At 49.3% G+C, this 25234-nt stretch overlaps 1 protein-coding gene across 4 annotated transcripts in view; it reads left to right on the top strand.

The window, feature by feature from the left end:
- The window catches only part of RUBCN (rubicon autophagy regulator), a 95638-nt gene that overhangs the window by 15949 nt on the left and 54455 nt on the right, over positions 1-25234 (top strand). For 3 of the 4 annotated variants that reach the window (XM_077826464.1, XM_077826463.1, XM_077826462.1), the window contains exons 2-9: positions 4053-4206; positions 10257-10340; positions 13426-13585; positions 14967-15073; positions 16168-16324; positions 17868-18431; positions 22650-22745; positions 23293-23408. In XM_077826464.1, coding sequence (XP_077682590.1) covers positions 4053-4206; positions 10257-10340; positions 13426-13585; positions 14967-15073; positions 16168-16324; positions 17868-18431; positions 22650-22745; positions 23293-23408 — 1438 coding nt within the window. Of the gene's footprint in view, positions 1-4052; positions 4207-10256; positions 10341-13425; positions 13586-13940; positions 14034-14966; positions 15074-16167; positions 16325-17867; positions 18432-22649; positions 22746-23292; positions 23409-25234 lie in introns of those variants that run through there. The other variant, XM_077826465.1, reaches the window with a different exon arrangement.

Here is a 25234-nt window from a genome sequence, read left to right as displayed (position 1 = left end):
AAGGTAACCTCGCTGGCACCTGACCAAAATGACCAATGAGGAGACAAGATACTTTCAAAAGCTGGGAGGTGGGAGAGAAACAAAGGGTCTGTGTCAGTCTGTATGCTGGTCTTTGCCAGGGATAGATCAGGAATGGAGTCTTAGAACTTTTAGTAAGTAATCTAGCTAGGTATGTGTTAGATTATGATTTCTTTAAATGGCTGAGAAAAGAATTGTGCTGAATAGAATAACTATTTCTGTCGTGTATCTTTTTTGTAACTTAAGGTTTTGCCTAGAGGGGTTCTCTATGTTTTTTTAATCTAATTACCCTGTAAAATATCTACCATCCTGATTTTACAGGGGGGATTTCTTTATTTCTATTTACTTCTATTTTCTATTAAAAGTTTTCTTGTAAAAAACTGAATGCTTTTTCATTGTTCTCAGATCCAAGGGTTTGGGTCTGTGGTCACCTATGCAAATTGGTGAGGCTTTTTATCCAACATTTCCCAGGAAAGGGGGGGTGCAAGTGTTGGGAGGATTGTTCATTGTTCTTAAGATCCAAGGGTCTGGGTCTGTAGTCACCTAGGCAAATTGGTGAGGCTTTTTTACCAAACCTTGTCCAGGAAGTGGGGTGCAAGGTTTTGGGAAGTATTTTGGGGGGAAAGACGCGTCCAAACAGCTCTTCCCCAGTAACCAGTATTAGTTTGGTGGTGGTAGCGGCCATTCCAAGGACAACGGGTGGAATACTTTGTACCTTGGGGAAGTTTTGACCTAAGCTGGTAAAGATAAGCTTAGGAGATTTTTCATGCAGGTCCCCACATCTGTACCCTAGAGTTCAGAGTGGGGGAGGAACCTTGACAGGGTTTAAACACCTTCCCAAGGCTCTGATGTGTAGTGGACACGCCTCTGCAATATGTGCGTGTTGGATACTTTTTATAGCACAATAATAACAACTAAAAGGGAGTTTCCTGGAATCACGAGCTGTAAGATCTAAATTCAGACTCTGGCTGCGCTTTCACTCCCACTTCCCCAATCTGACTGAGGCCTGGAAATATCCCAGAGGTGACAGAGCAGATGCTAGGTTAGCACAGATCTGTGGCTAGAGGCCTCTGCTTCCTTCCCCTGTCAGTATGCAAAGCAGGCTCATCTGGTGTGTGTTGAGACAGAAATTTCTGTGTAAATTTAGAAGAATGGGTTGATGGGGTGCTTTTTTAAGCTTTTTACTGTCTCTAAATGAGCCAACCAGTTAGGATCCAAAGAAGGAGGCTGGCCCTGGAATCTGGTTTAGAATTCGCTCTCTCCCCACAGTCCCAGCTGAGTTAGGCCCTGTTTTCTTTTAATAATTTTTGGAAGCTGGGGCTAAACTGTCTGACAGCTAGGCTGCTCTTAAGGCAGCTTGGGGGCCAATGAGAATCAAGTGTAAAGTCAGGGGCTGGGAGCGAACGTTACGTGCGCACTCAAATTGCTGGATTTGTCTGTGTGTTGTGTAATATTTAGTAACCGTATCTTGTGCATAGGCATTCCTGTGCCAACTCAGACTATTGGTCTGTCTGGACTAATGTCCTGCCTCTGGCACTGGCATAGATCTGAGGCGTTCGGGGAGTTGTGCCGCTCTGTACGTTTTAAGGGTGGGCTAGAATGCCGTCCTGCCTCTCAAACGCCATCAGCTTGCACCCTGAAACATGAAATACAACCAGCAGGAAATCTTGAAGCTCTGAGTGTATTAACATGCATGCTACGTTTTATCCTGTTTACTGTTTCACCCCACTAGGAACAGTCCTTCAGCATGCTTTACAAAAACTGCCAAGTGACTGTACTACGAAAGAAAGAAGCTTGCATTAAGTGATATTGGAGAGTTGTTCACATTGGCTGTTAACGTCACTTTAAGATCTTTGGGGAATTTCTGTGGCACAATCCTCTGACACAGGTTCTGCAGATCATTGGAGCACTAGTGTTGAGTAGAGGTTTTTACTGTAAGATGAACTCCTCCATCCTGGTTAGATCTCGATCCTTTCAAATGCTGTGTGAGCTTGTTATTTTGCATGTCTCTGAGAAGCAACTGGTCCTGCCCTTAATTCTTGATGAATTACTGCACTGTCACTGAGTTAATGTGTTTGCTGTTCCTTTCCTTATCAAATGCCCTTGGCAAAATGAATAGGCCCTCTCAGCAATTTAAACTCACAATAAACAACGAGAACTGTAGCTCACGAAAGCTTATGCTCAAATAAATTTGATCGTCTCTAAGGTGCCACAGGTCTTCCTTTTTTAAAAAAAATTTTGGGGTTGTCAGAGAAGGCCTGGAAGAGAGCTGAGTGCTTCTCTCATCTGCTGATTCACTGTAAACATAACCAGTGCTGAGATGATAATGTAATAGTTCCAACAAAAACACTATTTGTGGCTGAGAAAAAATTATTTTCAAAGGTTCAAATATCAGTATTATTTTGCTTTTTAAAACAGATGTCCATATCTATGCTGCAAATGCTGCCTCACATTAAAAATGCAAGCCTGTTAGAAATCTAATATATTTTTCATTGTTTATCCTGCTTTTTCACTTTTTACATTTTAATCAGCTTAGGCAGTGAGAATAGATAATCACTTCATTGCTAAAAGAAAAGGAGTACTTGTGGCACTTTAGAGACTAACCAATTTGTTTGAGCATAAGCTTTCGTGAGCTACAGCTCACTTCATCGGGTGCATCGGATGTAGCTCACGAAAGCTTATGCTCAAATAAATTGGTTAGTCTCTAAGGTGCCACAAGTACTCCTTTTCTTTTTGTGAATACAGACTAACAGGGCTGCTACTCTGAACACTTCATTGCTTGTTTTCTGGTCAGTTTCACTTTTAGAGTCTCCTCCTAGCATGTGCTGTAATGCCTGGGTTACAAACCCTGCAGGGACCTGTTTGTTGGGATTTCTGAAATGTCTGTGGCAGCGTTTCAGTTGGTGTATAGTTCTATGAAAGATTGCTTTTACAGAATATCATTTGAGGGCTAAATATGAACTGATTGAGCCTTTGGGACTAGTCTTTTTATTTAGTTTTTTATGCATTAAACAAATATTCCTCAGTACAGTTGTCTCTTGTTTACTTAGGGATTTATATTTCTCAGGCAGAGTTGTCTAGGGGCTAATGCTGGGGATCTTGGAGTCAAGTCACCTGGGTTCCATTCCTGAAGTTACTACTGACTTCCTGCATGACCGTGGCCAACTTCTGTTACCTCCCTGTCCCCATTTCCTCATCTGTAAAATGGGGGTGTGATGAGGTGCTCAGTGTTTGTGAGATGCACTGTGGAAGTAGTAAGTTACCCAGGATGTGTGGCTTACTTTCACCTGGACTGGAACACAATTTCATTAAAAAGTTTTTTTTAAAAATCTCCACTTGGACTCAATACAGAATTTAGGGACAGAGAGAGCCGTTCTTGATATTGTCCTTACTGTAGAGCTGGACTTAGCCTACCCATCTTCTATTTAACTGTATAATTATTATGTTTTAGTCACCTGATCCTGGAGTTGGATTAGGAAATTCCCATTACACTTGCATATCCTTTGAATGATCAGCAGATACCATCCTGAACTCCTCTCTCGTGGTGTTTCTGTGCAGAAGAGACAGTGTCTCCCCCTGGAAGTGCTCAAGCACTAGATTGCATTGAGGGCTGCATGCAGGGCTGAGATCTGTAGATAGCATCAGCATTAGAGGGAGGTAGCATGCAAACATGACCCAGCACAGATAGAATCTGAGTCAGCTTTGGCATCCATCTTTCTTATGCAATGTTCTGTTGTATTAGTCCCCTCCAAGCCTGCAACGTCTTGCGTTCAGTAGACTGTGCAGGCATATTCATGAGTGGAGCAGTCAATACGCTAGCTAGAGTCTAGTGAACTTAAACCCTCAGGCAGGAGGCCTACAGCCCAGCAGTGTGTGTACAGATGCCCATGCCATGCCGGCTTCTAGATCTCCTACCCAAAGGTTTTAATTTCACCAGAGCCCAGTTGGGCAGCATTTAATTCTGTTGTCAGGCCACTAAACTTTGATCGATTTGAGGGAACAAACTGGCACTGTGTGTTCTTTTGCATGTGCAGGAAGGAGCATTGGAAACTGCTGGGCAATTTGAAGACCACAGTTGAGGGATTGGTGTCCAGCAACAACCCGAACGTCTGGTCTAAGTATGGTGGCTTGGATCGGCTGTGCAGGGATATGCACAGCATCCTCTATCATGGGCTCATCCACGACAAGGTAGGGTTTTGCATGTGGGACAATCTGACGTTTATCACCACGTTGCTGTTCTAACAGGTGGTGCTTTGATTACTGAGACAGTCCTTTGGTCCGTGACTTCTGGAAGTCACGAGTGAGATGATCTGTAGTGAGCCTTATTTGCATTGAAGCGGCAGGCTGATGGTTTTATTAGCATCAAGTTTGCAGGGGCTAAAGCTCTAAAGGCGGGATTGTTTTCTGCAACAGGACTGAAAGTCAGGACTCCTGGGTTTTTATCTCCTGCTCTGTCACTGATTTGCTGTTTGACCTTGGGCAAGTAATTTCCTCTCTTTGTGCCTCATATTTCCCGTGATGATCCTGCCCTACTCAGAAGGGGATAGGGAAGGTTAATATTTATACAATGCAGTGAAATCCTCTCATATGGGTAAATTGTCAGTCTGAACATAGGAAGCCATCAACCCAGGGAATGGTCTTGCCTCAGGCTTCATCACACTACGGAAAACCCCTGCAGCTACTGGATTTGGGTGCCTGTCACTTCACCTCTCCTATCATTTCGTGCCACGTTTTGCTAAGCATTGGTGATCTCTGCTGTGAAAAGCTGGCCCCACGCACCCATTTGTTTCTGCCTGTTGGATCCCCCAGCAATGACAATGCTGAATTTGTAATGAGGCAATCTGGTAACATGGAACTGAAATGTGGGGTCTTGGGCAGGGTTGCAGCTTCTTAGCCTGGTCTGGGAGGAGAAGCCCTATTCCTTAACGTTCTTGATTATTGGATAATAAATCACTCTGAGTCCTGCATCCATACTTCACACAAACATGATCTCTTTTGTTTTGCCCTCACTGCTTCCTGGCTGCTGTTGCTTATATCAGTGGTCCTGGGGGACTACGAGCAGGTTTCAGGGGGTTCTCCAAGCAGGGCCAGCGTTGGACTCGCTGAAGCCTAGGGCAGAAAGCCAAAGCCCCCCCATGGTGCTGAAGCCTGGGACCCTGAGCCCTGCCACTGGGGCTGAAGCCAAAGCCCAAGCATCTTCGCTTCACGGGGGGGCCATGTGGCATGGGACCCCAGGCAGTTGCCCTGCTTGCTATACCCTAACGCCAGCCCTGGCTTTTATATGGAGAAAACCAGTAGTTTTGGCAGAGGTAGGCCAGGGAGTTTTTATAGCCTGTTGGAGTGGGCCTCAGAAAGGAAAAGATTGAGAACCCCTGGCTTATCTGGATCCATTCCCTTTACCATTGCTGCTCTAAAGCCAGCCTCTTCTCTCCCTCCTTGCCCCTGCCCCCAAAAAGATTCTTTGCATTCAGACAGAGCCCTGAGACTGTCTACCCCTCTGATTACCATTTCCACCGTGCAGTAGTTTCTTCTTGAATATTTGCCTGCTGTTGGCACAGGTGCAAATGAACTTGGGTGGGTGATCAGCAAACCTCGAAATAACCTGCTGGCTCTTGATTTGTGCTAGATGCACAGTACTTGTTTTAAGGAAACACACTTCAGACAGACCCTGTTATTCATTGATTACACAGTTGGAATAACTGAATGCTTTCAGTGCACTGGGGGTTGTTCATGCCCAAGGATCTGTGAGCAGTTTAGATGTTGGATCTACTTAGCAAGAGCAAGTGCCGCCCCCCCCCCTTTTTTTTTGGTGCTTTTATTACATACGAAGAAGGTTCTTTTCCCATTTGTTTTTTGTTATTAGAAGTAACAGGTCTTGACTTTCCTTTGAGAAATTGGGATTGCGACATCACAAGAGACTGAATGGATAGTAGCTGGGGAGGGGGTATTGAATCTGACTCTTCCACATTGTTTTCTGGTCACACTTGTTTCATTCAGACTCCTGACACACCAGGGGAGAAGCACTTTTTGGGAATGATTCAACAGTGACCCTACCTACTGGCTTCCAGTTGAAAATAAATTATATCTACACACATGCACACTGGAGAACTAGGGTGGGAGTTTTTTCAGCCCTGGGGGTTATATATTTTTATTGTATATAAAATAAAAACTCCGTCTCCAGGGCTGAGAACTCTCACCCTAATACTCTAAAAAAAGAAAAGGAGTACTTGTGGCACCTTAGAGACTAACAAATTTATAAGAGCATAAGCTTTCGTGAGCTACAGCTCACTTCATTGGATGCATGCAGTGGAAAATATAGTGGGGAGATTTTATATACACAGAGAACGTGAAACAATGTGTGTCACCATACACACTGTAAGGAGAGTGATCAGGAAAAGTGAGCTATTACCAGCAGGCGGTGGGGACGGTGGCGGGGGACCTTTTGTAGTGATAATCAAGGTGGGCCATTTCCAGCAGTTTACAAGAGCAGGAGGAGGGGAAATAAACAAGGGGAAATAGTTTTACTTTGTGTAATGACACATCCACTCCCAGTCTTTATTCAAGCCTGTCTCCCAAGATCTGTGAGAGTGAAGGGTTGTCCTTCAGGATAGGTTGTAGATTCTTGATGATGCGCTGGAGAGGTTTTAGTTCGGGGCTGAAGGTGATGGCTAGTGGGGTTCTGTTATTTTCTTGGTTGGGCTTCTTTTCCATGGGTCCAGAAGATGAATACTCACCAGCAACCACACAACAGAACCACTGACCCAGGAACCTATCCTTGCAACAAAGCCCGTTGCCAACTGTGTCCACATCTCTATTCAGGGGACGCCATCATAGGGCCTAATCACATCAGCCACACTATCAGAGGCTCGTTCACCTGCACATCTACCAATGTGATATATGCCATCATGGGCCAGCAATGCCCCTCTGCCATGTACATTGGTCAAACTGGACAGTCTCTACGTAAAAGAATAAATGGACACAAATCAGACGTCAAGAATTACAACATTCAAAAACCAGTTGGAGAACGCTTCAATCTCTTTGGTCACTCGATTACAGACCTAAAAGTGGCAATTATTCAACAAAACTTCAAAAACAGACTCCAGCAAGAGACTGCTAGAATGAATTTGCAAACTGGATACAATTAACTTAGGCTTGAATAGAGACTGGGAGTGGATGGGTCATTACACAAAGTAAAACTATTTCCCCTTGTTTATCCCCCTCCCCCCACCGGCGTTCTTGTTCACTGCTAGAAATGGCCCACCTTGATTATCACTACAAAAGTTTCCCCCACCCCCTCCCGCTCTCCTACTGGTAATAGCTCATTTTTCCTGATCACTCTAGTTAGAGTGAACACCCACTGTTTCATGTTCTCTGTGTATATAATCTCCCCACTGTATTTTCCACTGAATGCATCCGATGAAGTGAGCTGTAGCTCACGAAAGCTTATGCTCAAATAAATTGGTTAATCTCAAAGGTGCCACAAATCCTCTTGTTCTTTTTGCGGATACAGACTAACATGGCTGCTACTCTGAAACCTAATAGTCTAGTTTTCAAAAAAAAAAAAAAAAAAAAGCCCAAAACTCAGGGAAGAAAACAATTGATGTTTTTGATATTTCTAAGATAAAACATGTTGTTGTGGGTGGGAGGGAATACCGAGGCCACTTTTATACCTCTCCTAAAGCAGTAGCACATGGCATAAACAAAAAATATTTCCTTTGCAACTGATCTTTAACAAGAAGCGTAACTAATAAAACGGGATAACCTCTCCAAAGAAAGCGGAGACAGACCTCAACTGAGAGCAAACGAAATATGCCATCCTAGCAGCATGCTGCATTAAATTTCAAGCCTGCTTCCTAGCTGCTTAGCAGTGCAGGAGAGCCCATTGATGGCTTGCAATGTTAGAAGACACACAATCTCTGCTGCTTTGTTTGCCAGGATGTTTTTGTGTTGGCCTCTGTCCCTCCCTGAAGTTAGACTCCTTTTGCACTGCTGTCTGGTCAGAAAGTTCTTCCCATGCTGCTGTTAAGAAAGAGAATACTGATAACAGCGGCTTGTGCAATGTTGAACTTGGCAAAAATTTCAAGAGAACAAGTGAAGAGAGGCAAGCATGCAGCTTAACACTGCAAACAGCATTCAAATGTCCCCGTTCCCAGATTTGCTTTACCTTGAAAGCAGCTGGAATTTGGGGAACATTTCCCTCTGCCTCTGAGCAACCAAGCCCACTAGCTCTCTTCGGTTGGGACCTTACAAGAGTGTTGTACTCTCCTTGAGCTTGTGGGGAATAATTCTGATTCAGTCGCACAATTATGTTCCCAGGGCTGGTGTAGGGGAGTAGAGTTCCACTTTAATCCAGAAGAGCCAGGGTCCTCATTTCCCTCCTTCCTGTCATGAAAGCTCACCCCTTAAATTAACCATGGCCCTGTTGCAAGGAGATGGGACACTGTCCCTTTAAGACACAGGTCTCAGCCTTAAAATTAGCCCTTTCCCCTGGGTTGCGCAGTAGAGCACAGAAGCACGAAGCAGGTGGTGATGGTGGCCATGAAGTAACCAGGCAGAGGTAAGGGGGAGAAAGTTCTGATTTCACGCCTGAATCTTTCTGCCTTGTGCACTCTGTCACCCTGGGGCTGGTGTAGAGAGGAGGATTTATTTGGAACGTTCCCCGCACTGCCTCACCTTCCTCATGCTGCAGCCTATAACCTGCACTGCCTTCCCAACAGGCAGAATGGTGATCCGCTCCCCATTACTTTGGTGTGGCGTCACCTTGGTGCTGAATGGAGCTAACAAGGTTGTTACTTTGCAATGAGCCCCCTTGGCGTGGCCGGGCAAAATTTCCTCCCTCCTGCTTTGCTTTGCTGGACTCTGAACGACTCTGCCCTCCCAGCTTGGATTGCGCTTTGTTTCGCCCTCGATGTGCTAAGGGTCAAATATGCCCAGGCTGCCAGCCCAGCCTGCAAATAGGTGGGATCTCTTCACTGCCAGTCCTCTCCTCCAGCTGCTTTCCTCCTGCACTCTTCTGCCCGCTGGAACTCGGAGGACAGCTGGGCCGTTCCTTGTCCATCTGGCAGGGCAGGAGGTGCGTCTGGCAGAGTGTTTGGCACCTGGGTTGTGAGCAGCGGTCCAGGTGCTAGTTCCCAGCCGCCTCCTTTTGTTGGGCCCCCTGGCAGTAGATTAATGAATAACCCTCTCCCTTTCACACCAGACCCCATGCAATTGCTATGCTTTGCCTTTTTTCCTCTCCATATGCTTCCTCTCTTTTTACTTCCCCTTCCCCCCCCCCCGCCCCCTCTTGTTTTGTTGCTCCCTGTGCCTGTTTGCAAAAAGGCTCCGGGCTGCTGAGTGCCAGGGGACATCTACTGCTGGTTCTTGAGGGGCCCCGGTGGGCTGTGTAGCAAGATGAGACCCAGACAGGACAGTACCAGGGCGCTGCTCCTGCAGCCCTGTGCCTGAGTGTCGCTCCTGCGGCCAGCTGCGTGAGGAATGGTTTGCTGCAAGAGCAGGCAGAGGGGTAGTTCAATAAGCTGCTCACCACTCATGTTTGCAGTGGGGCCTGAGAGCTGGCTCTAGGGTCATGCAGATCCCAGGTCCCACTGCTTATCTCCTGCCCTGTGTCTCCTACAGCAGATTATTGCACTCCGGGGTGGGAAATACGAAGTTACTCTGCAGTTCACAGTCGTTCGGTGGAATGTGCTGGCACCGAAAGCAATGGGTGTCCTACTGGCATGGCTGACTCGTTCACGTCCTGCATGTGTTAGGAAAGGGTTAATTAGATAAGGTATGTGTGTCTATTATCCCTCCCCTCCATATGTGTGTGTGTGTGTGTGTGTGTGTGTATAAGTTACTTCTGTCGCTCGCATCATGGAAGTAGCTGAGAACCTCACAAGCAATGAGTTTATGCACCCCACCTACCTGTGAGGCGAGGCAGGGCAGGGCTATTATCCCCATGTCACAGATGGGGAACGGAGGCACAGAGAGACTTGCCCAAGGTCACTCAGGAAGCCTGTGACAGGGCCGGGAATTGAATCCAGGTCTCCCAAGTCCCTAATGCTGCAACCCCTAGGACACCCTTCTTCTCTCTCACCCACGTCAATGCCTGTGAGTGACTCGTGCTGTCAGCTGAGCGGTGCGGCGACCTCACGAGAGGCTGCCGAAGGTCGCATGAACTGTGCTGGTCTCTCAGCACCTGTCGTCATTGTGGCGGGGTTTATCAGGCGGAGTCTAACTGTGCGTTTTCCGGGCAGGTGTACTGCAGGCAGACAGATTACTGGCAGTTTGTGAAAGACATCCGCTGGCTGAGCCCGCACTCTGCTCATCACGTGGAGAAGGTGAGTTCTGGCGTGTTTGGGATTGGAGGACAGGGCTGGCTCGGAGATCTCAAGGCTGTTGCTTTCCCTGGCCAGCAAAGAGTGACTAAGTTGCACAGTTTGATTCTCACGATGAACTGAGTGACTGAAGTGTTAGGCTGCGGTTTGCCTGCCGTGGAGCAGCTGGGACACCCTGGCAGTGGAGTTCGCTTCCTTGGAGTGATCCTCTTGTCTTGGTTTGACAGATTGAGGGAGGAGACGTTTTGTTATAATCCCTCTATCATGTTTAATTTGTGAGTGAACTCAGTGCCCCTTAAACTAAGGGGGATGATCAAAAGTATGCAGCCTCGTATTCTGTACAAGCTGCATCCCAGAAGGCTTGACAGAGTTCAATTCAAGACCACGGATGACTTGTCTATGAGAAACAGGTTTTTGGTCTCTCATTCCTGCAGCTCCTTCACTAACTGCCACCACAGCTGGCACGAATTGCCCCTGCTTTGTCCTAAATTCTTCATACATAACCCAGAACAGTGTCACATGCTTTGAGGTCACATGTATGGCAGGGCTCATCTGCATAGCTCTTGATAGACAAAGGACCATGTCCTTTCTCCAAAGAGCATGTGGCCTCAGCTGGGACCAAACACGCTGAGAGATGGGGATAAGCACTAGGAGGGCAGGGACTACAGCAATCGGACCGTACCGTGGTTCAGATCAGGAATGCTTCGTCAGTTCTGATGATGTTGTTGTTAAGTGGCAAGACTAGGCCTCAGAACAAGTCAAAGATGGGGCTTAAACTCTGGACAGTCAAGTGTAAAAGTATAATGAGGCCGGCCAAAAAAGAATTTGAAGAGCAACTAGCCAAAGACCCAAAAACTAACAGCAAACATTTTTTTTAAGTACATCAGAAGCAGAAAGCCTGCTAAACAATCAGTTTATGCTCAAATAAATTGGTTAGTCTCTAAGGTGCCACAAGTACTCCTTTTCTTTAAACAATCAGTGAGGCCCCTGGAGAGCAGAGATGCTAACGGTGCATTCAAGGAAGACAAGCCCATTGCAAAGAAACTAAACAAATTCTTTGCATCAGTCTTCACTGCAGAGGATGTGAGGGAGATTCCCACACCTGAGCCATTCTTTTTAGGTAACAAATCTGAGGAACTGTCAATAGAGGAAGTTTTGGAACAAACAGTAATAAGTCATCAGGGCCAGATGGTATTCACCCAAGAGTTCTGAAGGAACTCAAATATGAAATTGCAGAACTACTAACTATGGTATGTAACCTATCATTTAAATCAGCTTTTGTACCAGATGACTGGAGGAGAGCTAATGTGGCACCAATTTTTAAAAAAGGCTCCAGAGGTGGTCCGAGCTTAACTTCAGCACCAGGGAAATTGGTTGAAACTAAGAAAAGAATAATCAGACATATAGATGAACATGCTTTGTTGGGGGAAGAGTCAACATGGCTTTTGTAAAGTTAAATCATGTCTCACCAAGCTATTTGAATTTTTGTGGGGGTCAACAAACATGGACATGGATGATCCAATGGGTGTAGTGTACTTAGACTTTCAGAAAGCCTTTGACATGCTCTTTAGCAAAGTAAGCAGTCATGGGATAAGAGAGAAGGAACTGTCATGGATCAGTAACTGGTAAAAGACAGGAAACAAAGGGTAGGAATAAATGGTCAATTTTCAGAATAGAGAGGGTTAAAGAGTGGTGTCCCCCAGGGGTTGGTACTGGGACCAGTCCTATTCAACATATTCATAAATGATCTGGAAAAAGGGGTAAACAGTGAGGTGGCAAAATTTGCAGACGATACAAAATTACTCAAGCTAGTTACGTTCAAAGCAGACTACAAAGAGTTACAAAGGGATCTCAAAAGACTGGGTGACTGGGCAACAAAATGGCAGATGAAATTCAGTGTTGAAAATGCAATGTAATGCACATTGGAAAACATAATTCCAATTTTATATATATATATATATATATATATATATGGTATAAATTAGTTTTTACCATTCAACAAAGGGATCTTGGAGTTCTCTGAAAACATCCGCTCAGTGTGCAGCAGCAGTCAAAAAAGCTAATAGAATGTTAGGAACCATTAGGAAAGGGACAGATAGGAAGACAGAATATGTCATAATGCCTTTGTATAAATCCATGGTATACTCACATCTTGAATACTGCGAGCAGATCTAGTTGTCCTGTCTCAAAAAAGATGTATTGGAATTGGAAAAGATCCAGAGAAGGGCAACAAAAACTATGAGGGGTGTGGAACAGCTTCCGTATGAGGAGAGATTAAAAAGACTGGGACTTTTCAGCTTGGCAAAGAGACAACGAAGAGGGGCTATGAGAGAGGTCTATAAAATGTTGACTGGTGTGGAGAAAGTAAACAAGGAAGTGTTATTTACCCCTCATAACACAAGAACTAGGGGGCACCCAATGAAATTTAACAGGTAGCAGGTTAAAAACAAACAAAAGGAAGCACTTCTTCACGCAAGGCCCAGTCAGCCTGTGGAACTCATCACCAGGGGATGTTGTGAAGGCCAAAAGTATAACTGCATTCAAAAAATGATTAGATAAATTCATGGAGGAAAGGTCCTTCAATGTTTGTTAGCCAGGATGGGCAGGGATGGAACAACATGCTCTGAGTGTCCCTAGCCTCTGTTGGCCAGAAGCTGGGAGTGGATGACGAGATGGATCACTCGATTGCCTGTTCTGTTCATTCCCTCTGAATGGAGCCCCTGGCAGTGGCCACTGTTGGAAAACAGGACACTGGGCTAGATGAACCATTGGTCTGACCCAGCCTGGCTGTTCTTATGTTTTTATTGACCTTTGTTGCGCAATTCCCTCCCAGTGCAGCTGTTTCCCTTGTAAATGTGCTGGCTTGGTCAATAGCTCCCCCCGTCTGTCAAGAGTGGATGGTTACAGTGCTGCTGCAAGACAACTGAATGCCGTCAGTCAATGCCTGGTGATAGGAAGTTGCTGGATGGCCCAGTGTCCGCTACTGAACCTAAGATTGGCTTTCCAGGTTTAGCAGACACCGGTGCATTGCTCTCGTGAGCCCACTAGTCTCTGTCTGACTTGACTTGTGTGTGGTGTCCATTTCCAGTTCATCAGCCTGCATGAGAATGGCCAGCCAAACGCAGATGGTGTAAGTCGTCGAGCCATAGCAGAGCTGTGGCTACAGCACAGTCTGCAGTTCCACTGCCTCTCCGCACAGCTGAAACCGCTGCTTGAGAACAGACAGTACATCAGGAAATTCTACACAGGTAAACAGCACCGTGGAGACAATCTCCTTCCCCCCATGAGAATATCTAGGCATGCCCTTCTCTCCAGCCAGGGACACAGGCTTCGGTAGCACATAGAATGCTGGGATGGGGGAGGGTAGGAAATTCTGTAGCCCAGAGGATGCCAGGATGTGAGGGATTCCATAACGTGTAATTCGAGGGTGGATTAAGGTTCCTTATAGCACTGCTTGGGATCTGTCCAGTGGTCCTTGCAGTCTAGGAGCCTGTTTCTGGCAATGTCCAATGCCAGGTCCCGCCTCTAAGCAGGTGGGGGCAGCAGGGATACAAGGTCTGGTTTTGTTCCTGAGCCGCCCTGTGTCTGTCTAGGTTGAAATTAGAGCTGGCTGGGAAGTATTTGATGGAAAGCTTTTTTGTTGGAAAATACCGATGCATCAGAACCCAAACTCTTCACGGGAAAGGGTCAGTTTCGGTGAGTTGCCCATTTCAAGCATTGGTCAGAATTGTCAGGATCCCATTTTGACATTTTCTAAACAAAAAATTTCATTTTTGACTCAAAATGACTTGTTTAGAATTTTAACTTTTATTTGCGGGGGGGACGTGTTTTAAAATAAAGGTAGAAAATGGAACGGTGTGACCTGATCCACATTTTTTTCAGATTTTTGGTTTGCAAAAATTGGAGACTTTTTGACTTTTCATCCCAATTTGAGAGGGGAAAATGGTTTTAAATGATAAATTCTGGCAGGACAGGAAAACTGTTTCCCACCAGCTCTAATTCAAAGAAAGGAACCAAAAGGCTTTGGCATAACAATAGCCTCAAACAGGAAGATCCCAGTTCAGGATTGGCCACTGGATCTGCGGCCTTTTCCAGGGACTCTGACCCTGAGCTCTGGGTACCAGCTTAGTCGCTGACACCTTTCCAATGGATATCAGTGGGCTTTCTGTCCGCCACTGGCCCTTTTTCCATGGACTTCGGCCGGCTTACAGCACTTTCCAGGTACTCTCTGAGAACCTGACTGACCCGGCAGTGCCCAGCCCTGCCTACTTCTTGTTCAGCCATGTGAGAGAATCCCTTGCCTGTTGATAATAGATACTAGGACAGCCGTGGCCATGAGGTGGGCCCATGATCTTCCTGATCCCAAATGATTATGCCCAGATGATTGTCATCTTATCCTAGCTAGCATGGCAGCAGAGAGACTGTTCTGCAGTTGTTCTGTCTTGCCGCAATGGAGCTGGCCAAGGCTCTGGCTCAGGGAGGGACTGGGAGGTTGTCTCCAGTGTCATGTATTAAATAATTGCATAGTCCCCTTTGCATCACACCACAAATCCCTGTCTGCCAAGGGCAGCAGCGGGGTGCCATGAATCTCACCAGCGTGACCAACCTTCAGCTGCCACTTCCTTCCAGACGCTGCCTTCCTGCTCAGTGACGCCCACGTCACAGCCATGTTACAGTGCCTGGAGGCTGTGGAACAGAACAACCCCAGACTTCTGGCTCAGATTGACACGTCCATGGTGAGAAGAGCCCCTGCTTTGTGTCGTCTCTCCTTGGTGAACGGTGACTCCCTCGCATAGTGTCTCACGCAGAGCGCACGCAGCCCCTTGGAGGAGGCTTTTACTCCTTGGCTAGGGTTCTTCGCAGAAGGGGCGAGAAGAGAAATGGGAAACAGCTGATTAGGAGCTGGCTTCTCTGCCAATGATGCCTGTGTGATGTTAAAGATGGGCTGCAGTGGGCATGGGGCTGTCTTTGTTTAATGGAGTTGGACATTCAGGGCACGCACTGGGCCATGTCCTGTTTTGATTGGCTTCCAAGAGCCACATTTTAGTGGGGGGTGGTAGGAACCAGTCATTCCTCTGAAAAGAGCCTTGAAGTTCTAGGTGTGTGGGTTTCCTAGGGATTACAGGTGGAATGTGATGTGTGTTACATGTTCAAATCGGGGCATAGTAACAGGAACCAGGACTGCCACTGGGAGGACACCAATGGACTGATGTATACAGCCTGTTGGGGAGAAGAAGCGTTCCGGAGCCAGGAGAGCTGGGTTTTATTTGTGCCTCTGCTGCCACTGACTTCCTTTATGGCCTTGTGCTGGTCACTTCACCCCTTTGCTAGTTTCCCCATCTGTACAACAGGGTGAACAGGTCGTCTTCCCCCCTACCCCCCCCCCCCCCCCCCGTGTTCTCTGCAGAGAGCTTTGAGGTCTCCAGATGAGAAGTCCTGGTGACTGTTTATTAAACTGTGGCTGTGTTCTCTCTGCTGGATGGCACAGCAGGATTGATGGCTGTGTGTGCGTCAGGTCCCTCCGCTGGCCCTGGATCATCACACTGAGAGCCTGGTAGTTTCCACATGGGAGCCTGCTGCTTAATTGAGAACAATGGGCTGGTTCCCTGTTTTACTATGGCTTTTTCACCCTATCGTAGAGAGCTGGCAGCATCCCACCTGACACCAGAGCTGCAGCTGTCCTCCCCGTTTAGTAACAGGCACTCATGCTGGGCACTCCTCGTTGATTCCTCTTTGACTCAACAGTTGCGGCTTTCAGGGCTCTGAGTCCACTTCCCTTTGTCACTTAACACTGTAGCTCTGGTTTATTAACAGTGCTGCATCTGTTCAGTTTCTCAGAAGGAGTGAGGCCCCATTGCCTGTGACGAAGAGTCAAAGCCTGACAGCCCTACCTGGTTCTGTGTGTATCCCTTCTATGGACTATACACAACACAGGTACTTCGGATCCTTCTCCAATCTGCACCAACCAGCCTCCACCAGCATGTCAGGTAATAGGAGTGGGGGTTCTGTGTTCCTGCTGCACGTGGGAAGCTCAGAATGTGACCCACTCTCTTTTATACAGGGTCTGTTTGCAGAGTGCATAGTTCAGGATTGATCTTTTCTCAAAAGCCAGGCCCTGCAGTCCTGTAATAACATGTGCGTGTCACTCGGGCTTCCTGAGCAATCCTACTGTAGTGTTGATTGGTTATGGGATTGACTAATATTGATAACCCCTTTTAAACTCTAGTGTTAGACAAAAGTCGGAGCTCCATGGCTCCTCCAGCATTTGAAACATTAGGGCTAACACCACCAGGTGGGGTTGCATCATTGTTGGAGATCTGAGAAGCATGGAGGGAACAAGGATCTCTCAGATAGAACAACCCAATTAACATAACTGTGCATAGATTGCAATGGTTAGTGAAAACCACGTCCAGCCCCTACATTCCCGATAACAGTCGCGTCTCCTTCTGGAAGCCTGAAGAATGGTGGAGTGTCCGGCTCCTGTGGAGGGTCAGGAAACTGACCTCCAGCCATCTGCCAGCTTATACTGATAAGAAGTTGTGCATATGCCCACCAAAACTTATTAATATGCATGAGGGTTAAAACCCCTTATGTCCATCTTTGGGGCTGTCACCCTGATAATACTGGGGGACTTGTCACGTGATAGGCCACTTGGGTAGTTCCTCTTTCAACTTAGTAACATTTATGTCCCCTTATCACCATAATAACATGCAGTTATCTTAAGGAAATCTCTAACAGTTCACTTTGGCTACCAAGGGTCATCTCGTGGTGTCTACTGATCTCTTCTAGTCGGGATCATCCAAACTCAGCAGTTATTATTCAGAACCTCAGCATACAAACATAGACACAAGCTCAGCACATTTATTATTAACTTACTTATGCTAATGTATCTTTATAATATGGCTAATTTATCGTAAAGCCTAATTTGGCTAAGCTAAATATCTGACAGGCCTTAGTCCATAGGTTTCTTGTATTTCAACTTTAAATCTTAAGCTGTTTTTTTTTTTTGTTTTTTTTAACCTGTTACCTAGCAGGAATTAGTCTCTTATATTCTAGTGTTTTAATAGATTAATTTATTAATGATAAGTTACGCTCCTGTGGCCACGCAGAGCCCTGCCTGTCCAAGCAATTGACAATAACACACCAGGGTGTGCATATGCATGCCAGGACTTCCCAAAAGTACCACACAATAAATGGTAGGTTTTGTGCCTGGCCCTCCTGCACCAACCAACAACAGTAAACCAGCGTTCCTGTGTGTCCCAGCCTTCCTGAGCAACCCTGCAATAACACCCCAGTGCAGTGGATGGAAATTAAGCTTCAGTGAGGACATGGGCCTTGGTTTTCAGCTTCCAACACATGCCTGGGAGACCAATGGGAGTGGTGGGGAGGAAGGGATTTTTAATAAAACCAGCGATCCCTTGATCGGGCCTTCCTGCGCTGGGTGTGTTAGTGTGTTGAGCCATGTGCTCGTTGCCCTCATCTGGGCTGTGGTGCACTTGTGTGTGACTTCTCCCTCCTGCCTCTGTCTAGACAGGAGACCAGCAAGCTCCTCCGTGTGCAGCAGCACGAGCCCGCCTCTGGAAAATGCCCTGTACAACGTATCCCTCTTGCTGCCTGAGGACAGGTCCCCTCAGGGCCCACCTGGCCTCCCCCGGCTCAGTGTTACCTCCCCCAGAGACGACTCCTCTTCGGTCAGCGAGATGAGCACCAGCACCATGACCAGCCAGAGCGAGGACCCCTGGGCGGGTAGCCAGGACGACGCCCAGAGCGACGCCAACGATGGGCCGGAGTATCTGGCTATTGGGAACCTGGGGCGACAGGGCCGGGCCTGTGGCAGCCAGAGCAGCACCAGCACTAACGCCACCAACAGCAGCAAGAGCAGCAGCTCCAACCTGTTCTCATCCAGCAGCTCCCAGAAGCCGGAGTCCATCTCCTCCTTGGAGGACCAGGGTGCGAGCAGCGGCAGCAGGGGGATGAGCCGCTTGCGCAGGTCCAGCTTTTCAGAGGGGCAGACATCAACCCCCCAGGGGATCCTCAAGAGAAGCCATGCACGCTCGCACTCCGATACCAACGTGGCCTCTGGGAAAACTCCTGGTAATGGTGGGGCGGCGTTTAGGAAGGGATTCGGTGGGTGGGACGTTGATCTTGGGGTGAGAGTTCAGTGGGCATCACCATCGGTGTTGTGCACCGTTAGGGGGTGATATGAGCACTGGGCGAGGAGGAAGGGAACGAGCTAATTAAAGGCCTTGCAATGTTCTCTTCCAGTGGAGCCTGGGGATCTGAAGTTAGCTGCTGGACTGGCCTTGGGCGATGCCTGGAATAGGCAAGGAGGGATTGCATGTGCAGCTAGCTGGGGAAGTCCGGCCTCTGCCCTTTGGCTTATCCATTGCACAGAGAGCTCTCTGCACTCCCAGAGGCGGAGTGGGAAGCCTCCTACCTCCCCCAGCAGAGCTCTGGGACCCAGCCCTGAACGTCCAGCCTGTCTTGGTGTCTAGCTTCACTTCCCTTGGTCAGCTGGCAGAAGGTGTTGGCTTACCCATCTCTCTCTGCCTAGCTAAGACTATGGTGCTAGCCTAGCCGCTCCCAGAGGGACTCCCTGAACCTTCTCTCCAGGGTCTCATCCGGACTACAAATAGGGCCTGGCTGGGGACCGGGTCCCCGAATGCAGGGACAGCCCTGTGTTGTAACGGTAGAACCCTCGTCTGGTTCAACTGGGAGAATAGACTGGGTGCATGCGTTCCCTGAACAGCTCCCCATTGTGTGGGTGAGTGCTGGGCCTTTTGGGGCCTCTGTGGGTGGGTACTGGGAGGCCAGGCTGGTTCCCAAGGGGATGCCCCTTCAGGGCTGAGGTGCTGCCTTCAGGTAGAAAATGGGGCTCCTGTCTTGGTGAGTAACCAGTCTCTCTCTCTCTGTGTTTTCTCTTCCTTCTGTAATGCTCTCCTCTTCCTCCTCCTCGCTGTCTGCCCAGGAGGCCTCAGGGATATCACCATTATAATAGAAGATCCAGTGGCAGGTTTGGGAGCCAGTAGACACCCCCTCATCAGTGATCATTGCATTGAGTTCAGGATTTCCATTATCACATTGGTGTCAACTTAGAAAAGCCTCTCCTTCCCCGAGTCGCTGATGGCTCCTTCCCCTCTCCTTCTCTGAGTCGCTTTGAGGGAGCCCCAGGTTTATGCATGAGACCTAAATGAGGATCCCTGCTTGGTTTGGGGCCAACAACATGCTGGACCAGGAATTGCCCCTGGCTTCCCTGCATGGCACTGTGTGGCGTTTTCCGATAAGCCCCTGGATTGGCTCCCATCCTCTCCCCTTCGCTTTGGAAACCAGGCTAGATCGTACCCCTTGTGCGGGGCTAAGAGGTAAGGAGGGATGGCCCATACTGCTGAATAGCGCCCAGTGGAAGGATATCGAATTAGCCGAGCTGGGAGCAGCATTTCCCGGGGACGTGGTGCTCTCAGTACCAAGCACTCGGCTTACAGCTGTGGTGTAGTGCTCAGATCAGACGCTTGGGTTCTATTCTGGGCTCGGATTTGCTGCAAGAACCAGGAAAAGTTGTTTTACGACCTGACTTACACAGAGTTGCAGGTGCTCAGTATCTCGGCAAACCAGGCCACTCACCTGTATGCTTCGGGTCGCCTTCCCCTCCATAAAATGGGGATAATTCCTTCTGGGACATAGGAAGGCTTGAACCGTTAATGTTTACAAAGCCCTATGAGTTCCTTGGCTAGAAATACGGAGGATAGTATCCGAGCAGTCTGCAACGGTGTCCCAGGTGGGGCGTGCTGGCAGATGCACCAGGCCGGGCCAGCTGTTCCTACGGAATCTCTGCAAGATTCTGTCCCCTCCCAACCTTGCTTGCTGCACCACTTGCTCTCCATGGAGCTGGCAGGTTAAGGTGCCTGGCTGCTGTGGGCTCTCAGAAGACCTGCCTCAGCTTGCTGTTTAGTGATGCTGCTTGTAGCGGGGTGGACACCAGCTTGGGCCCAGAGGGGTTTAAGACAGCCCTGGGAGAGGGCTGGGGCAGGGGAAGAGCTGGGCTGATTGGCAGAGCAGCCGCAGTTGGGGGCCACGCCCCAAACAGACCCAGCGGGCCTTATAAAAGCGAGGGAAGCCAGGAGCAGAAGAGCACTCTCTCTCTAGCTCTTAGAGGGAGGGACCTGGCTGCAGAGACCTGAATAGAGGACCTAGTTTGGAGCAGGGCTAGGGAAAGGCCAAGGGAGCCGGGGAGCTCTGGCCTAGGAAAGCCCCAGGCTGCAGGCCTGGGAAGGTCTATTAGGTATGGGGGTTGCAGGGGGCAGCCACGGGTAGGCAGAGGCAGCAGGTCCAAACCCAACCTTGCCTGTGATGAGTGGCTCATTCTGCAGTCTGCCCCAGGGCGCGGGGGCTAGCTAGTGACTGGCAGGAGCCTATGACTGAGGAGAGGTAGGGATAGTGGGTGGGGGGTTCCCCTGGGAGGGGAGGACCCAGAACTGTGGGGTACTGCCAGGGGGCAGCACACAGTGAAAGGGGCACCGGGGTCCTGGGAGGGACACGGGAGCCAGCAGCAAGGCGAGACACTGGCCTGAAGAGGGCGCTCCGGAGGCTGGTGAGCTAATTCCCAGAGATGGACCAGCAGGAGGCGCCGCCGGTGAGTCGGCGTCCAGTTACACTGCTGCTGCTCCGAGAACTGGCAGCCCCCCTTGGGTTTGGAGATTGGTTCTATGCACTGGGCCAGGCAGAGGCCCTGAGGCTGTTTCTGTGCCAGTTTTTGGAGGGTCTTTGCTCTGTGGCAGATGAGTTCTTGGAACCTTGTGCTTGAGCAGGGGTGGTCTGCTGAGTTCTCGGGATCTGCAATGAGATGTGGAGCTTCTTCCCCGAGAGCACTGGTTCAAACCCCATCCAGGTCAGGTGTGATCACCTGAAAGCTGTTTTGTGGCCTCAGGGAAATGATTTGGTCTCAGCCCAGTTCCTGGTAGCTACTTCCCAGCTGGCGCCGATCAGTCTCTGGAGACTGAGCTCCCTCACACCAGGGGTTAAAGTGTGCTTACCGGGCAGCATGGGGGGGAGCTTGCCCAGCAGCTGCTTGTGCGGCAGTGCGAGCTGCTTTGCTGGTTGAGTTGACACCAGTGGTCCCTTCCATGTTCCCAGTGCCTGGAGCTATTGCATGTTCCACATCACACATGTCAGTCCCATTGCTCTCCCCTGTTCCCTTGTGTGTGTTCAGTCATCATTTTCATGCCAGCGACAGCCGAGGGCTTCTGTTCTGAGATCAATCAGTCCTCAAGTCATTTGGTCTCTGCAGCAGCCCATCCGATCCCAGGGGCTGGCTCACGGTGCTGCAGCCTCCCACAGGTGTTCACCTCTGATTAGGCTGGCTAGAGGCAATCCCTCAAAGAGCTCTGCCCCTGTGAGGACGTGAATTGCGTCACGTGTGTGCGGAGGGTGGGGCGCGGGTGTACCACGTGTAGGTCGCCTTCACATCCCTTCCGTGCTCTGCCGAGTGCAGCGGTCGGAGTCCTTAAGCCCTGGCTACTGCAAAGTCAGGGACTCCAATGTGCATGGAAGACTCCATTCTCCCCAGCTATAATCAGAGGCTAGAGGGAGTTGGAGATCACCTCCTTCTGCTGATTCCCCCCCACCCCCCCACGTTGTCCTAGGCATCCTCCAGGACTGCAGAGTCCCCAGGATCCCATTGCTCTTACCCTGGGCACTCGCCCTGTGGCCCAGCAGGACCGTCTGGGGGTTCCTCTCTGTCAGAGGAGTGCTGCTGAAGGCTGGGAGGCGCAGTGTGCTCCAAACAGGCTCAGTTAATTTCCCAGCCCTGCCACCACAGGTGCAAGAGAGCAGGGCATCCTTTGTAGTTCTGCCCCTGTCCCCTGCCGCATTAGCTGGCGGAACAAATGAACTCTGCACTTCCCAGGCTCTTGCATGCTGTCCCATTGTCCCTCTCTGGCGGCCCTGTTGCGCGCTTGAGGAGCTGCCGATCCAAGGGAGGAGCAGCTCTTGGAGATGAATCCTGCCAAGCTGGTAATTGCTGCCTGTGGTCTGCCAATTTGCATTTTAGCTGCCTGAAGTCCCTCGCCCCGGGACTGCCCCCTCCTGGAACTGACCTGGATACAGCATAGCTCTCTGCCCCCTTTCTCCCTGGAGACCAGCTGACTTAACTCTTTTCTCCCCACTTTGATTCCTTTTCTATTTTATATTTTTTTATGGTATGTTCTTGTGATGTCCCATTTGCTCCCTTCCACTGTGTCCCGGGGGGCTGGGGTTAATCACCCGGATGGACCCTTCTGCTATTGACGAGCATCTTTGCTCTTGTCTCTCTTAAAGAATCCCAGGGTGACGCCTCAAGGATGATGGGTCATGTCTCTGGTTCCACCCAGAGCAGCGAAGTGAGCACGCCCAGCTCCCTCTACATGGAGTACGGTGAGTTGAGCAGGGGGTGAGCAGAAAGGGTTAACCACCAGTACGGCTGGGTTCGGGTGCTCAGTCCTTGTACGTTTGCGGGACAGCTTTTGACTGTGCACACGTGGGGATTTGCTCACGAGCGTGGTGTCTTGTGCGTGAGGCCAGTGCTCTGAAATCTCTGCGTCTCTCTAAATCTAAGAGCGGCTGGTAGGGGCTGGGGAGGAGAGTTGAGTGGCCCAAGGTAAGCAGCTGTGATCTCTCACTAATAGGGATTAGGATGAGACTTTGGGATCAGCTGTCCCTCCGCAATCTGCCTACTGTGGGGATCTTGCCCCTTCCTCTGAATACTCTGAGGGTGGTCACTCTCGGGGGCTGGATGCTCGACTGGCTCCAGCCACGCGTCATCTAGTCTGGCAGTACCTGTGTTAAGGCCAGTATGGTGCCCCATGTCCCTGGGCTCCCTGGGGCCGTGTAATGGAATCGTGCCTGCTCTGATCTCTGACTCTTTAGCATTGTGGGTTTGCAAAATGCCCCTGCTTCATTTGCTTCTCTTTTGCTTTCCTAGATGCTGGCCAGTACCTGAGTTCGGGGGAAGGGATGTTCCGAAGACCCTCGGAAGGACAGTCCCTAATCAGTTACCTGTCTGAGCAGGACTTCGGCAGCTGTGCAGACCTGGAGAAGGTGGGAGATAGCAGGGGAGTGATGCAGGGGGATATGTGTTCCTTGGTTGCTGGGTCAGTGACTCCGGTTCCACTGGCTAGCAGCCCTACCGAAAAGCCAGTGTTAGTGCCGTAGCATTTCCAGCCTTAGAGCTGCGCAGAGAACTCGCCGGTCTACTTTCACACTTCAGTTTGCTCTTTGGTGTTGATAGCTCGGGGCTACCGTGCAGCGTGAGCTTATCGCAGCTTGCTGGGGCTCCCTCCGCTGCTGTCTTCCCTGAAGTCAGTCCGCTGTTTGCTCCAGCCTTAGGCAGTTGGGGAGTGGTGGGGTTCAGGTGTAAGGATCACAGAGCGTTTTACCCTCCGAGTGCAGGTAAGGAACAGTGACGCTCCTCTCTATAAGCCCCATAATGTTCCCTGGCCGATGTGATCCTCTGCTGTTTAACTGTGCAGAGCCACAATCTGCAACTAGTGTTGAGTTGGGAAAAACCAAAGCCAGCTGCTCTCTTTGGGTGCTGTGTGACCCACAGATGGTGGAACTTTGGGGCTGTCACAGTGGCAGGGCTAGCTGCACCTCTATCCCCTTTCTCATTCCTGAGTGCACCCAGCTTCCATCATGGGCCTCTAGCCCTCTCACCTGTCCCAGGGAGGAATCCCCCTCTTAGACTGGGACTCGCTCACAGGGCCCTGCATACACCAACTGCCCTGAAGGCCCAGCTGGGTTTCACGCTCTTGCCTTTCTTTGTGCTGGGCACCTGTGACCATGAGAGTGACCCCAGCCTCCTTAAGACCAAGTGTTTTTTCTTAGTTGGAATACAACATGAGAGACAGAGAAAAGGATTTAAAAATACCCGACACACACCTGTCACCCCTAACGTCCTACCATCCTGTAATGGCGACCCAGGCAGGCCTAGCTTCTTCAGACACCCCTCCAGCTTCATGTGTCCGAGTGTGTCTCGATCTGGATTTTCCCTTTGCCCCCGAGAGAGTCCTTTGAAAGCCAGCCAGGACTCTTTGTTCTCCAGTAGGCTTCTCTCTGCGTTGGTGGGCTTGGGTCCCCAGTCAGACCGCTCCCATGAGCTATGGGGGTCGAGCCAGAGTTGTCAGAGAGAATAGTTCTGGCATCATCCCTCAAGAACTCTGAAGTGGGGTCTGATAGGTGACCATCTTGAGCTGTCTCTTTCCTGTCTGGATCCAGCCGGTCTCCTAGCACAGTGGTTCTCAAGAGTATTGGATCGCGCCCCCGCCTTCTTTGTGTGTGTAATAGTTTACCCCCCCGCCCGGCACACCAGTACATATACCAATTAAAAAAAAAAAATCAACATGCAGCTCTCAGTAAACATTACGAACAGCGAGGCATTGATTGAAACCGCGCCAGTGATTCACTGTGAGAGGAGCAAAAGCAAAGCTGATTGAGGTCGATGGTCACAATTAAATGCACGCACCGCGTCGTAACGTACAGTCAGCCGCGACTTGTATAATGCTGTGCAAGCGTAACCGAAATCCGTCCAAATGCATCGCGCCATCCAGAATCAAATGCATGGCACCATCTGAGGACCTGATCTGTCTGGAGGAATCCACTTTGCTAGTTATTTGTTGCTGTGGGTAAAATGTGCAGAGTAAGGTGTTTTGGGGGGTTTTTTTTTTTTTGGTCCCCTAAAGCTTCTCACGCTCCTCCAAAATACATTCCATGCCCCCAGAGCGGGGCCTGCCCCCCAGTTTGAGAACCTCTGTCCTAGTAAGAAGCACTCAGAAAACACCAGGTGAAGGCAAAGTATTACAACAGGGCACTCCATGTGCACAGGGCTATGGACTCAAGAAGGCTTCTGGCCTGACTGGAGGGGATGG

This window comes from Eretmochelys imbricata, chromosome 9 (assembly GCF_965152235.1).
Source record: "Eretmochelys imbricata isolate rEreImb1 chromosome 9, rEreImb1.hap1, whole genome shotgun sequence".
Lineage (NCBI taxonomy): Eukaryota > Metazoa > Chordata > Testudines > Cheloniidae > Eretmochelys > Eretmochelys imbricata.
The sequence above is the reverse complement of the archived record's forward strand: the minus strand, read 5'-3'. Positions and strand labels throughout refer to the sequence as shown.